The 15,153-nt window shown below is 48.6% G+C and overlaps 1 protein-coding gene across 1 annotated transcript in view; it reads left to right on the top strand.

Moving 5' to 3' along the window:
- Nucleotides 1-2,515: 2,515 nt before the first annotated feature.
- Nucleotides 2,516-15,153, top strand: part of LOC124613199 (serine protease snake-like) — a 275,095-nt gene continuing 262,457 nt past the window's right edge. The window contains exon 1 of the mRNA XM_047141860.1: nucleotides 2,516-2,668. Coding sequence (XP_046997816.1) covers nucleotides 2,566-2,668 — 103 coding nt within the window. The 5' untranslated portion in view covers nucleotides 2,516-2,565. The remainder of the gene's footprint in view (nucleotides 2,669-15,153) is intronic.

Consider the following 15,153-nt stretch of genomic DNA (forward strand, 5'->3'; position numbering starts at 1 on the left):
ACTGGACTGTGGATAATTGGAAATGAGTGATTTGGCGTGACGAACCACGCTATACCCTTTGTCAGTCCGATAGAAGGATTTGCGTTTAGCGAATTTCTGAAGAACGTTACCTGCAATTATGTGCAGTGATAAGAGTGAAGTACGGAGGAGGTGGTGTTACGGTGTTACGGTATGGAGGTGCTTTTCGTGATTGTTGTCTGGTCCCCTTATTGCCCTTAAGGAAACGCTAAATGTGGAAGGAGATTATCACAATTTGCAGCACTGGGTATCGTGTAGAGAAGAGGAACAGTTCGGAGATGATGACTGTACTATCATGACAATGCACACTGTCATAAAGCAGCATCAGTGAGGCAATGGTTTGTGGACAGTAACATTCCTTAAATGGACTGACCTGCCGCTAATCCCTACCTGAACCCAATGGAGAACTTTTGGAATGAGTTTTTCATCGATTTCCTACAGACCCTAGCATCAAGATCACTGGCTTCTCTGGTTTCTACTCTTGAGGAAGCACGGGCTGCCATTCCACCAGAGACATTCAGACACTTCTTTGAAAGCGTACCCAGCAAATTTCAAGCCGTCATAAAGACGAAGGGTGAACACATCTATATTAGTGCCCACTAATACACTACTGGCCATTAAAATTGCTACACCAATATGAAATGCAGATGATAAACGGGTATTCATTGGACAAATATACTACACTAGAACTGACATGTGATTACATTTGCACGCAATTTGGGTGCATAGATCCTGAGAAATCAGTGCCCAGAACAACCACCTCTGGCCGTAATAACGGCCTTGATACGCCTGGGCATTGAGTCCAACAGAGCTTAGATGGCGTGTACAGGTACAGCTGTCCATGCAGCTTCAACACGATACCACAGTTAATCAAGAGTAGTGACTGGCGTATTATGACGAGCCAGTTGCTCGGCCACCATTGACCAGACGTTTTCAATAGGTAAGAGATCTGAAGAATGTGCTGGCCAGGGCAGCAGTCGAACATTTTCTGTATCCAGAAAGGGCAGTACAGGACCTGCAACGTGTGGTCGTGCAATATCCTGCTGAAATGTAGGGTTTCGAAGGGGTCGAATGAAGATAGAGCCACGGATCGTAACACATCTGAAATGTAACGTCCACTGTTCAAAGTGCCGTCGATGCAAATAAGAGGTGACTGAGACGTGTAACCAATGGCACCCCATACCATCACGCCAGCTGATACGCCAGTATGGCGATGACGAATACACGCTACCAATGTGCGTTCACAGCGATGTCGTCAAACACGGATGCGACCATCATGATGCTGTAAACAGAACCTGGATTCATCCGAAAAAATGACGTTTTGCCATTCGTGCACCCAGGTTCGTCGTTGAGTACACCATCGCAGGCGCTCCTGTCTGTGATGCAGCGTCAAGGGTAACCGCAGCCATGGTCTCCGAGCTGATAGTCCATGCTGCTGCAAACGTCGTCGAACTGTTCGTGCAGATGGTTGTTGTCTTGCAAACGTCCCCATCTCTTGACTCAGGGATCGAGACGTGGCTGCACGATCCGTTACACCCATGCTGATAAGATGCCTGTCATCTCGACTGCTAGTGATACGAGGCCGTTTGGATCCAGCACGGCGGTTCTTATTACCCTCATGAACCCACCGATTCCATATTCTGCTAACAGTCATTGGATCTCGACCAACGCGAGCAGCAATGTCGCGATACGATAAACGGCAATCGCGATAGGCTACAATCCGACCTTTATCAAAGTCGGAAACGTGATGGTACGCATTTCTCCTCCTTACACGAGGCATCACAACAACGTTTCACCAGGCAACACCGGTCAACTGCTGTTTGTGTATGAGGAATCGGTTGGAAACTTTCCTCATGTCTGCACGTTGTAGGTGTCGCCACCGGCGCCAACCTTGTGTTGATGCTCTGAAAAGCAAATCATTTGCATATCACAGCATCTTCTTCCTGTCGGTTAAATTTCACGTCTTTAGCACGTCATCTTCGTGGTGTAGCAATTTTAATCTTTGAGCAGATACTGTATTCTGAAGGTATGGTTTTCTTCCAGAATGAAAGACAACATTGTAACGTCTTCGTGAAGTGTTGGTCGGTATCTTTGAACAGATATTGTATTCAGAAGGTATGGTTTTCTCCTAGAATGAAAGACAACATTATAACGTCTTCGTGAAGTGTTGGTCGGACTACGCTAGGCGAAGAACCATGTTGAATAGCATCATTTGGACTTTGAAGAGGCAACCTATGGAAATAACTATAAACCCTGCACCGGGATCCCAAAGGTCACCGTGATCGGTCGCCAATGTCGCCGGCGGTGAGAGCGAAACCTGTTTTCTGAGAAGCTAAACACCTGCAGTACCCTAACAACAAGGCAGGTAGAGGCGGCTGCGAACGGGACAGCTTTCTATACGCGTGCGCGGTCTTCAAAACTGTGACGTCAGCGGAGAGCGCTGGCGCCAGCTGGGCCCGGAGTCTGCGCGGGCAGGGGCGCTTCAGTCGGCCGGCAACCGTCGGAGAGTGCGGACGTGCGTGATGTGAGTGTTCCACTGTTGGCAACATGGCAGTGCGACGTTCCTTCTCCCGTTCGGGAATCACGAGGTGGGCGTTGATTACAATCGCGCTTCTACTCGTCGCGGCGACAGCCAACGCCCAAAGGGGTGGTGAGTATATTTCTAAGTACGGAAATAAACTTTACTGCGTCTACGTAAGGGCAAACAGGGACAAACGTATCACCCGACGCTACTGCATATATTTGACCATTATTACTACTCCTCGATAATACATGACTATTGTTGCTGTTGCTCACGCTTCTTAAAGGAATTGTCGATTAACACACTGTCAGGATCCTTGACACCCTATTGTAGTGTAAACATTCGGGGTTAGGCATGGTATAACTGAGATAGAAGAGAATAGAAGCTTTCGAAATGTGGTGCTACAGAAGGATGCTGAAGATTAGATGGGTAGATCACGTAACTAATGAGGAGGTATTGAATAGAATTGGGGGGAAGAGAAATTTGTGGCACAACTTGACTAGAAGAAGGGATCGGTTGGTAGGACAAGTTCTGAGGCATCAAGGGTTCACCAATTTAGTATTGGAGGGCAGCGTGGGGGGTAAAAACCGTAGAGGGAGACCAAGGGATGGATACACTAAACAGACTCAGAAGGGTGTAGGTTGCAGTAGGTACTGGGAGATGAAGCAGCTTGCACAGGATAGAGTAGCATGGAGAGCTGCATCAAACCAGTCTCTGGACTGAAGACCACAACAACAACCGAGATATATAAACGTGTGTGTGTGTGTGTGTGTGTGTGTGTGTGTGTGTGTGTGTGTGTGTGTGTGTGTGTGTATGTATGTATGTATGTAAGCGCATACTCGAACGGATGGTGGAGACTGTATACCGTTTTGCTTGCCGTAAATATTTCAACTTTTAAATTACAGTAGTTCAAAAGAAAAACGCCTTCTTCTAGCTGCATGTTAAGGTCGGTGACTCAGACGCGTTTCGCATTAGTTACAGGACATCTTCAGTGAGAGTCAGACCAGCGTCTAAATCATTATCTGTGAACCCAACAGCTTTCTCTCTTGTGAGAAACTGGTTGAAAGTTTGCAGTTACGAGAGGAAGCAGTTTAGCCAACAAATAATGAATTAGACGCTCTCTGACACTGAAAATTCCTTGTAACTAAGACGAAATGCATCTGAGTGCACAAGTTAAATATATATTTTAAAAAAAACTTAATGTGCAGCATGCAAAAGGCGGTTTCCTTCTGAGCTACTGTAGTTTACACACAGCTGCTGCGAAGATGGCCACCACAAGAAACTTATATCAACTTGTGCCGCGTTTTATCTATTTGCTTTATGCATTCAGTGGTATTCAGAGCGCCAAAATGGTTTACACTGTAATGTATTGCACTATTTAATATTGAAGATTCCCTACTCTTTCTTTTACACGTTCATCATTTAGGCTTTGCATTACCTTGTTCCTATAAATACACGAAGAGATGTATACCACTAGACAATATTCTCTCATTACCGGCACGCGTAGATTTCGATACTCTATCAATTCTCACCGCACCCGTCATTATTGTTATGGTCACGTGCTTCGCTTTACCAGATTTCATCGATGTTTCCATCAGTTTGCATTTATTTTTAGATTTAAGTGCTGCCGAGAACGTCTGGCGTCGCCTCATTCCCAGGAGGATGTTTTGCAGCAGTTACGCAACTGACTCACCTGCTCGTAGAGTCCAAAACACCACATACACAACGGTATGTGACGAACTTGTAGCTCGGCAATCTCAATGGCTTTTCTTTTATGTACGAAGTTTAAGGCACTCGCCGGCCGCGGTGGTCTCGCGGTTCTAGGCGCGCAGTCCGGAACCGTGCGACTGCTACGGTCGCAGGTTCGAATCCTGCCTCGGGCATGGATGTGTGTGATGTCCTTAGGTTAGTTAGGTTTAAGTAGTTCTAAGTTCTAGGGAACTGATGACCACAGCAGTTGAGTCCCATAGTGCTCAGAGCCATTTGAACCATTTTTTTAAGGCACTCACGGTGCAATCGTAATATCGTCGTTTAAACTGGGCTGACAAGTGGGAATCCTTAATGCGCAGATGGAAAACTACTCGGTTGCCTGTGAAAATGGAGTACTGGTCCCTTGATTGGTTAGCAATTTATATAACATGAGCTGGCCACATGCTGATTATGGAGACTGCTGTACCGTCAAATCATCTGTAATTAACTTGAATTGTAAATCATTGCAGCCAGTCACATTTATTCTTCTTCCCGCTATACGTTTCAGAGGATTATATCTCCATCATCAGGTAGATTTATTTCAATTAATAAGGCACTGCTAATTGTCATCTACTATGTTTTGTGAGCAATCTGTAGCACAGAAACTGTACACATTCTAAAGTTATGTGGAACTTTAGGTTGCGTAGGTGAGCAGTAATACAAATACCTATCAGTGCTGGCTGACAGAGCGTCTGGTTGCCCACGAAATCTCTTACATACAAAATCTCTATCTTTTCTTGTAAGCGAGTGCGCTGCGCGTTGAGTTATACGAACAGATCACACATGTAAACCATGTTTGCCTTATTAATTGCAATAAATCCACATGATGACGGAGGGATAATGCTCCAAAACGCTTAGTGTGAAGAACAATAAATTCGATTCGTTACAGTAATTTGTATTTTCAACTGAACGGCCATTGTCAGTTCTAATCCAAAATGTCTGAATTTAAGGTAAATGTAATTCAACGAACAGTTTCAGGATCGTGAAAAAAAATCTTTGTTCTTGTTCTTGAGACGAAGTCTCCGGATCAACTACTGCGTTAACACTAATGTAAACAAGACACTTTTGTTTACAGAGAGGTTGTATTTTGTCACAGAAGTAGTCACTGATATTGTTTTATCATCTCACGAAAAGCTCAGTCTAGTTAATTTGTATCAACTGTTATCTCCAGTTTCGGCTGAGTTAGGCTTTTTTACATTTAACACTAAAATACAAAGCTTTGCTTTCACTGGCGTCATCTAGTGTAAGTCGTTAAAACCACGTGATGCTGAGGACAGAGGGTATTGAAATAATTTACGTCACCTGTACTGAAGTCCGATGTTAAGTGTTCTCCTTATATCCCACCACTCCTTATCGGATTGTGATCAGAGCCTTCCCTAATATACAGCTTTCGGTATGGCGAGTGGTAATTACTCGACCGATGTCATTCATCATGGGCAGAAGTGAGGTGTCTTCTTTCTTCTTCCTCATCCCCTTTCGTCTTGTCTCAGGGAGCTGTTGCGCACTTGAGAGGCTTACGATTAGTTTCCTCATTACTTCTTTTCTCTTTCCCGGTCCGGTATTTCGCAGCTGTTATGCCCTTTATGGTGGCATTTTAAACGTCTTCCATAGCACAGGATTCGTCCAAGTTATGGCATATTATTAAGTGTCGAGATTGCTCCGCAGGTGCACGTAACATTCACCTCATTCCCCCCAGTTGACCAAAATTGTTCTGCCTCTTGAAACTCCTGTCCTTGTTCTATTGAGGATCTCCACGTAATGTAGGGTAGATGGTAGCCGCAGTTCGTTTCTTCCCCTGAAGTGAAGCACTCTTTCTTAGGAACATTCTCTTGCCACAGGAAAACATTTCTAACACTTGACGTCTAATGGTAACGTTCACTGAAAAAACTTACCGTGGACATGACACAACTGTATTATTGTACATGAAATGTTTACGGTTTTCAATCTATTCTCTGTCTCCCAACACCCGACGTCTTGTGGGCGGGGGTCAATGCCGGACAACAGGTAGACCTTCGGAGCTAGGTTGGTCTGATGTATACCTTAACTAAGTGAACTGACTCTTAAGGCAACGTCTACATGCCTGGTGTAAATCGGTGCTCCCTAAACTATTTCTCCCACACCCAAACAGTCACAAATGCAGTTGACTGAGAACCAGGGGTTTTGCTCCCCACGTACAAGTTGTCAACTTTTTCAAGATTATGTACCTGCTGCAGAATTTTCCTTTCAAAGCCATACAGTCTGTTCTGGAAAGTAGGTTGCGAAACAGAATAATTCGCATATATTCTGGGATGTCACAGTGCTGAATTTCCAATGCTCTCCACTTAATATTAAGTTTTCTGCCAGCGTCTCTTTTCCCAAAATGGAAAGCAATTGAGTCTTTCCTAGATTAGGCTTAGGATGATTCAGATAATAATACTATCCCACTGTTTCAAGTGTATTGCTTATCTTGGTATCAACTTCTTCAAAGGCCCTCGCCCGGGCCGTCACAGCCGAGTCATCCGCATAGATACGTCTCCTGGCATGTCGAAGATCTGGGTGCTCACTCTTATAAACGTTGTTGAGGAAAGAAGGGGGGGGGGGAGGTGGCAACATACTGCCTTCATTTATCCGGCGGCTCTTCTTACCTTTCACTTTCTCCAAGATTTTAGTTTTGATATGTTTACTTATGAGGTAACCTGCACCAGATTGAGGAAGAGTACCACATGGTAGAAACACAGTATTGCCGAAACAAAGATGGCTCTGGTGTGTCTAACCAGTTTGCAAATCTGACTGTTCCTCGTACAAATTGATGTTGATGTTTGTTTGTTTGTGTACGTGCGTGCGGGTGCATGTGTGCATGGGTGTGCGTTTGTTTGTGTACGTGCGTGCGGGTGCATGTGTGCATGGGTGTGCGTGCAAGTCCTGTCAGGAATTACTCGCAGGTACATCAGTGTGTTCTGGTGTTGCAGTGGAACTACTTGACGTTTTAGAGTGTAACTAACTTCTGCATGAATCAAAGGACAGAAGGGTTTGATTTTAGCTGGTTCCAACAGCAACAACAACCTGATGGATTTGTCAAGTTTCGTACCATATTTACCTCAACGGACTCAAAGCTTGTGCTCTGTATCGCAAAGGCTACAGTTTTCTGCGTTCGCCAAGTGTCTAATGTTTGTTCTCTGCATCATCCATCGTTGTATTTCGAAGTCCCCTGGATCTAGAGCGCTGTCTCCAATGACATTTATAATTACGAGGCCTCAAAATTCAGCTTTCCGTTTCCAACTAATTTATAAGATGGTACTAATAAAACAGCGCAACGACACACCGCTCTCATCAAGAAGTAAAAAGTTCAACAGTTTCTTGTGGAACGAATGCGAAAAATGTGTATTCAAAAGAATATTTTGTGTGATGTGCAATTGACTGCTGTTTGCATGAAAAAAAAACAATGCTTAACTAGTAAGACAGTCAGAGTCACAAAATGTTTATAGATGCCATTTACGTAACTTTTACTGAGCTCCTACTGCCATTATAGACCCTGCTCGAACCAGAACTCTTCCTCATCAGCACGAGTTCGGGTTGTAGGGTTAGTGGAAATTTCCTCCACCTTAACTGGGCACACATTTCACTGGGCGAAGTTTACGGGATACAGCTAACCGCTCGGGTTAGGCCAGTCAGGGAAACTTGTAAGTGTAGTGTACAGCAATGATGATAAATTTGTTCATTGCAACTATTAATGGGCGAGACTACCAACTGTCAACAACACTTTCTACAAAATACTGAAAATGATGTCAAAAAGAACAGAACTCGCAATGTCGAGCCGTCGACATCGTTTCACTCTGCACGATTGCAGCTGCTTGTAAAAAATAATACTTTGCTGGCCTCCTCGTGAAATTTTCCAACCGCCCTTCTAAAGACCAGTTTATCTGTCCCACGAAGACTCGCGAAGAATCACAATGTCGAAGAGATAACTGTAGCGGCGCTTGGAAACGTGCCACCATTTTCGAATATATTAGCTCACGATTAGCCGTCTGACCGCGTTCCATGAATCACTGGAAAAGAACAAAGTGCTTTGCGAGACAGCTTTATTTGCAACGTACAGCAGCAATTCCCCAGCTTCATACATGCTGGTCTCACCATGGAAAGTCCAGAGACAGATAGAATCGCCCTGTCGTACAATGTCTGCGAAGTTAACAAAAACCGAGGCTTGATAGTTGCACCATCTAGTAGGTCCAGTACTTAGGCTTATCTCACTAAGGGTTTGGATAGACGATACATTTGACGCTCGTGCAATACACCTGAAAGCAACAAATATCTGTTTTTTATCTATCGTACATGCTCCTCGAAAGTTCGACCCTACACGACAACAGAATCATGACGGAACTCCACGCCATTACACAAGTCATATTTATGTACCATCACGGGCGGCCGGTATATGCCATTTTCTTCTTTTGAGTCACCAGTCTTCTGACTGGTTTGATGCGGCCCGCCACGGAATCATCTCCTGTGCCAAGCTCTTCATTTCAGAGTAGCACTTGCAACCCACGTCCTCAATTATTTGCTGGATGTATTCCAATCTCTGTCATCCTCTACAGTTTTTGCCCTCCATAGCCCCCTCTAGTTCAAATGGTTCAAATGGCTCTGAGCACTATGGGACTCAACTGCTGAGGTCATTAGTCCCCTAGAACTTAGAACTAGTGAAACCTAACTAACCTAAGGACATCACAAACATCCATGCCCCGAGGCAGGATTCGAACCTGCGACCGTAGCGGTCTTGCGGTTCCAGACTGCAGCGCCTTTAACCGCACGGCCACTTCGGCCGGCACCCCCTCTAGTACCATGGGATCCATTCTCTGATTTCTTAATAGATGCCCTACCATCCTGTCCCTTCTCCTTGTCAGTGTTTTCCACATATTACTTTACTCTCCAATTCTGCGCAGAACCTCTTCATTCTTTACCTTATCGGACCACCTAATTTTCGTCTGTAGCACCACATATCAAATGCTTCGATTCTCTTCTGTTCCGTTTTTCCCACAGTCCACGTTTCACTACCGTTCAATGCCGTAGAAAACTGAAGAATGAAGGCCGGGATCAATGTTTAACTCTGCAGCGGAACGTGCGCTGTTTTTGAAACTTCTTGGTAGATTACGCATGTCTGCCTAACCAGCCCTGGACACTGCCTTTCGAAGGAAGTGGCGTTACCGACTGAGCTGTCCATGCAGGCACGACTTACAGCCCACCCCGCAACTTCACGTGTGCCGTACCCCTGTCCTGCCTTCCACGCTTCCCAGAAGCTCTTCTGCGTATCACACCGGTGCGAAAAATTTAACGACGAAAGTAACTTTCACATGATGTGTCGTTGCCAAGTGACATAGCTCGATAAAATTTGGACCATACATAGAAAACACTGTTACAACGTACTGAAAAAAAAACTGAATGAGGAGAACAAAACTGAAAATAATTAAACTAAAATCGCCATCATTAATGATTGCCCCCTGGAAATTAAAAGAGGCAGAAGGTTCTTAAAAGGGGATGTGATCACCACGGGTGCAAATGCTTGCTCTACAACGTGCTCCCATTCTGTCTACAAGGTTGGTAAGTTCTTGTGCTAGGGCAGTCCAATCGCCCGCAAGCGCGGTTCATAACTTTGGGATGGTTATTGGTGCACGTGGAGGTTCTGCAGTGCCCCAACGCATCCCGCACGTGCTCAACGTGATTAAATTCGAGAGAATGGGCAGGCTAGTCCACCCGCCGAATATCATCTAGTTCCAAGAGATCCTGCACGTGCCCGGTTTGATGCGGTCGCGCATTGTCATCCATCCAACTCACGTCAAGGCCGTATGCACCCCTTAAAATACTCACAAGGGGAAGGAGTGCAGTTTCCCAATAACGTTGACTGATGAAAGTATCGTTCAAATATGGCTCTGAGCACTATGGGACTTAACATCAGAGGTCATCATTCCCCTAGAACTTAGAACTACTTAAACCGAACTAACCTAAGGACATCACACACATCCTCCCCCTGCGGGTTCGGGGCTTAGAATAGGCCCGCGGTATTCCTGCCTGTCGTAAGAGGCGACTAAAAGGAGTCTCAAATGTTTTGGCCTTAATGTGATGGTCCCCCTTGGGGTTTGACCTCCATTTTTCAAAATTCTACAGAAGTACGAGCCTTTTGGGGAAGGACACCTTACATGGTGTACCACTGGTCCTAAGTGCACTAAGACCTTGGCACTCAGCATTGCACCGGCGTTGTCACCATACCCATTATTCCTCAAATTGGGCCTAAACGCCTGATGGGTTGTCCACGTTACGCCCATAGTGCCTCTCCATCTGCACCAGCGATCATGATGGACTTTCCATGGCACCAGAAATCCAGCACGGTAGCCAGCCCGTTGTGGTGGGGTCGTCATGTACCCTCTAGGTTGTAGCCCCCTGACAACACAGGGATCGTACTGCCGATACCTGAGCTGCACCCTCCCCACGTTGGCCAAGGAGTAGATGCCCGTCTCCTTGGGGCATCAGGACTCCCGGCAATGGTCATCCTGCCAGGTGGCCCTTGCTGCGGCTGGGTGGCGCCCGTGGGGAGAGCCCCTGGTCGGAGTGGGTGGTATCGGGGCGGATGTTTCGCACATGAAACGTCAGCACGTATCAGGTCGCTCTGCGGCCGAGTCTTCCAAAAGAAAAGGTACCGTTTCTAGTTCTGGTTCTCCTGCCCTTTCCCCCTTGGCCACTCCATGGGAGGAGGGACAGGCCCGCCGGCTTGGGGCGAAGTACTTCCCCCGCTATTTGGTCTGTTCTCGAACAGATGGGGGGACGTTCGCCACCTCCAAGCCCATGTTCTTTGTTCAACACATTGAGGACGTCTTCGGGGAAATCGAGGCTCTCAGCAAGATGCGATCTGGGTCCGTTCTTATCAAGACCACCTCTGCCACACAATCGGCGGCACTCCAGGCGTGCGACCGCCTAGGGGACATCCCGGTCTCCATTGTCCCACATCTGGCACTCAATAGGACGCAGGGGGTCATTTTTCATCGTGACCTCCTGCTACAATCTGATGAGGAGCTCAGGGCCAACCTGGAGCGCCGCGGCGTGCATTTCGTCCGGCGAGTCCAGCGCGGCCCCAAAGACCGTCGCATCGACACCGGGGCCTTTATCCTCGCCTTCGAGGGGGACGTTCTCCCGGAGAAGGTAAAGGTGATGTGCTACCGGTGCGATGTGCGACCTTACGTCCCGCCTCCTATGCGCTGTTTTAGATGTTTGCGTTTTGGGCACATGTCGTCCCAGTGTGAGACTGAGCCCCTTTGCGGCGACTGTGGACGTCCTCTTCGTGAGGAACATACTTGCACCCCACCACCTCGGTGCCCTAATTGTCCTGGCGTCCACTCGCCTAGGTCCCCAGACTGCCCCGCCTATCAGAAGGAGAAAAAGTTACAAGAAATCAAAACTTTGGATCGGCTCTCTTATTCTGAGGCCAGGAAGAAGTATGACCGCCTTCATCCCGTGTCACTGGCCACTTCGTTTGCCTCAGTTGTGTCCACTCCTTCCGCTGTATCCTCACCTTTATCCTGTCCCCCCTCCGCCTCCTCTGCCCGTCAGGGGGCTCTGCCTCCGCCTCCCAAATCCCTCCCTTCCAACTCCTCCTCCCCCGCGGCCCCCACCCCCCCTGCCCCAGGGGCCACCCTTCCTCCTCCTCCTCCCCCCACGCCACCTGAGAAGCGATCCTCTTCTCAGGCGTCCATCGGGGAAACGTTCCGGACCCCAGCTTCCGAGGTCCGGCGTTCCAAAACGGACCCCGCGCGTGAGGACCTTCTTCGGGTCCAGCCCAACATCCCTGTGCCTCCTCGGCCTTCCAAGAAGGCCTCCAAGAAGAAATCTCTCTCCCCCTCTCCACCCCGGCGCGTTTCATCTGACGCTTCATCCGTGAGTCGCTGCTCCCGGCCGTCCTCAGTTTCGCCAGGACGCTCTGCTGCCAGGCGTTCCGCCGGCCTTTTGTCGGCAAATGATGCGGCCCCTCCTACACAATCAGGGACAGCGGCCGCAGCTGGCGACGAGTCGATGGAACCGGATCCGCCTGCCGTCAGTTGTAGCGTTGTTGCCTCGCAACCTGGCCCTCCGCGGCCATCGAGGTGACCAGCTCTTCCCCGTCTCGTTCCCCCAACTTTTTGACTAGCGATGGCGTTGTTTCATTGGAACATAAGAGGTATTCGATCTAATCGGGAGGAATTACAACTGCTCCTCCGCCTGCACTGTCCGCTCGTCCTTGGTCTCCAGGAAACCAAGTTGCGCCCGACTGACCGTATTGCCTTTTCCCACTATACCTCGGAGCGGTATGACCTCGCCCCTGTGGACGGTATCCCAGCTCATGGTGGGGTCATGTTGCTCGTTCGGGACGATGTCTATTACCATCCCATCCCATTGACCACCCCACTCCAAGCAATAGCTATCCGCATTACTCTTTCTGCTTTTACTTTTTCAGTTTGTACCGTCTACACTCCACCGTCATCTGCTGTTAGCCGGGCAGACATGATGCACCTGATCGATCAGCTTCCCCCGCCGTTCTTATTGTTTGGCGACTTCAATGCCCATCATCCCCTTTGGGGCTCTCCTGCATCCTGTCAAAGAGGCTCACTCTTGGCGGATGTCTTCAACCATCTCAATCTTGTCTGCCTCAATACCGGCGCCCCGACTTTCCTCTCGGACTCTACTCATACCTACTCCCACTTGGACCTCTCGATCTGTTCTACCACTCTTGCCCGTCGGTTCGAGTGGTATGTCCTTTCTGACACCTATTCGAGCGACCACTTCCCCTGTGTCGTTCGTCTCCTGCACCACACCCCATCCCCACGTCCTTCGCGCTGGAACATACTGAAAGCTGACTGGGGACTTTACTCCTCCCTGGCGACCTTTCCGGACCGCGATTTTTCCAGTTGTGACAGTCAGGTCGAATACCTCACGGCTGTTATTATCAATGCTGCCGAACGTTCCATACCTCGTACTACTTCTTCTTCACGTCGCGTTTCCGTCCCCTGGTGGAACGAGGCTTGTAGGGACGCTATCCGTGCTCGACGACGTGCTTTACGCACCTTTCGCCGCCATCCTACGTTGGCGAATTGTATTGAATACAAACGACTCCGAGCGCAATGCCGTAGAGTCATCAAAGACAGCAAAAAAGCTTGCTGGGCCTCTTTCACGAGCTCCTTTACCAGTTTTACTCCCTCTTCCGTTGTTTGGGGTAGCCTGCGCCGGCTGTCGGGCATTAAGGCCCACTCCTCAGTACCTGGCCTGACCTCAGGTAATGAGGTCCTTGTTGATCCTGTGGCTGTCTCCAACGCCTTTGGCCGCTTTTTCGCGGAGGTTTCAAGCTCCGCCCATTACCATCCTGCCTTCCTTCCCAGGAAAGAGGCAGACGAGGCTCGGCGACCTTCCTTCCACTCGCTGAATCTGGAGACTTACAATGCCCCCTTTACTATGCGGGAACTCGAACGTGCGCTTGCACTGTCCCGGTCCTCTGCTCCGGGGCCAGATGCCATTCACGTTCAGATGCTGGCACACCTTTCTCCGGCGGGCAAAAGCTTCCTTCTTCGTACCTACAATCGCGTCTGGACCGAAGGTCAGGTCCCCATGCGTTGGCGTGACGCCGTTGTTGTTCCTATACCCAAACCCGGGAAGGATAGACACCTTCCTTCTAGTTACCGCCCCATTTCTCTTACAAGCTGTGTCTGTAAGGTGATGGAGCGCATGGTTAATGCTCGGTTAGTTTGGATTCTTGAATCTCGACGACTACTTACTAATGTCCAATGCGGCTTTCGTCGCCGCCGCTCCGCTGTTGACCACCTTGTGACCTTGTCGACATTCATCATGAACAACTTTTTGCGAAGGCGCCAAACGGTAGCCGTGTTCTTCGACTTGGAGAAGGCTTATGATACCTGTTGGAGAGGAGGTCTCCTCCGCACTATGCACAAGTGGGGCCTACGTGGTCGTCTGCCCCTTTTTATTGATTCCTTTTTAACGGATCGAAAGTTTAGGGTACGTGTGGGCTCAGTATTGTCCGACGTCTTCCTCCAGGAGAACGGAGTGCCTCAGGGCTCCGTCTTGAGCGTAGCCCTTTTTGCCATCGCGATCAATCCAATTATGGATTGCATTCCACCTAATGTCTCAGGCTCTCTCTTTGTCGATGACTTCGCGATCTACTGCAGTGCCCAGAGAACATGCCTCCTGGAGCGCTGCCTCCAGCGTTGTCTAGACAGCCTCTACTCATGGAGCGTGGCAAACGGCTTCCGGTTCTCTGAAGAGAAGACGGTTTGTATCAACTTTTGGCGATATAAAGCGTTCCTTCCGCCATCCTTACATCTCGGTCCCGTTGTTCTCCCATTCGTGGACACAACTAAGTTTCTAGGGCTCACGTTGGACCGGAAACTGTGTTGGTCTCCACGTGTCTCTTATTTGGCGGCCCGTTGTACACGTTCCCTTAATGTCCTCAGAGTTCTTAGCGGTTCATCTTGGGGAGCGGATCGCACTGTCCTGCTTCGCTTGTATCGGTCCATAGTCCGATCGAAGCTGGATTATGGGAGCTTCGTCTACTCGTCCGCTCGGCCATCCCTCTTACGCCGGCTCAACTCCATCCACCATCGGGGGATACGTCTTGCGACCGGAGCCTTCTACACTAGTCCTGTCGAGAGTCTTTACGCTGAAGCTGCCGAGTTACCGTTGACCTACCGGCGCGACATACTGCTGTGTCGGTATGCCTGCCGCCTGTTGTCTATGCCCGACCACCCCTCTTACAAGTCCTTCTTCGCTGATTCTCTCGACCGTCAGTATGGGTTATATGTGTCTGCCCTGCTGCCCCCCGGAGTCCGCTTCCGTCGCCTGCTTCGACAATTGGGTTTTGCCCT

Source organism: Schistocerca americana, chromosome 4 (genome assembly GCF_021461395.2).
Source record: "Schistocerca americana isolate TAMUIC-IGC-003095 chromosome 4, iqSchAmer2.1, whole genome shotgun sequence".
NCBI lineage: Eukaryota > Metazoa > Arthropoda > Insecta > Orthoptera > Acrididae > Schistocerca > Schistocerca americana.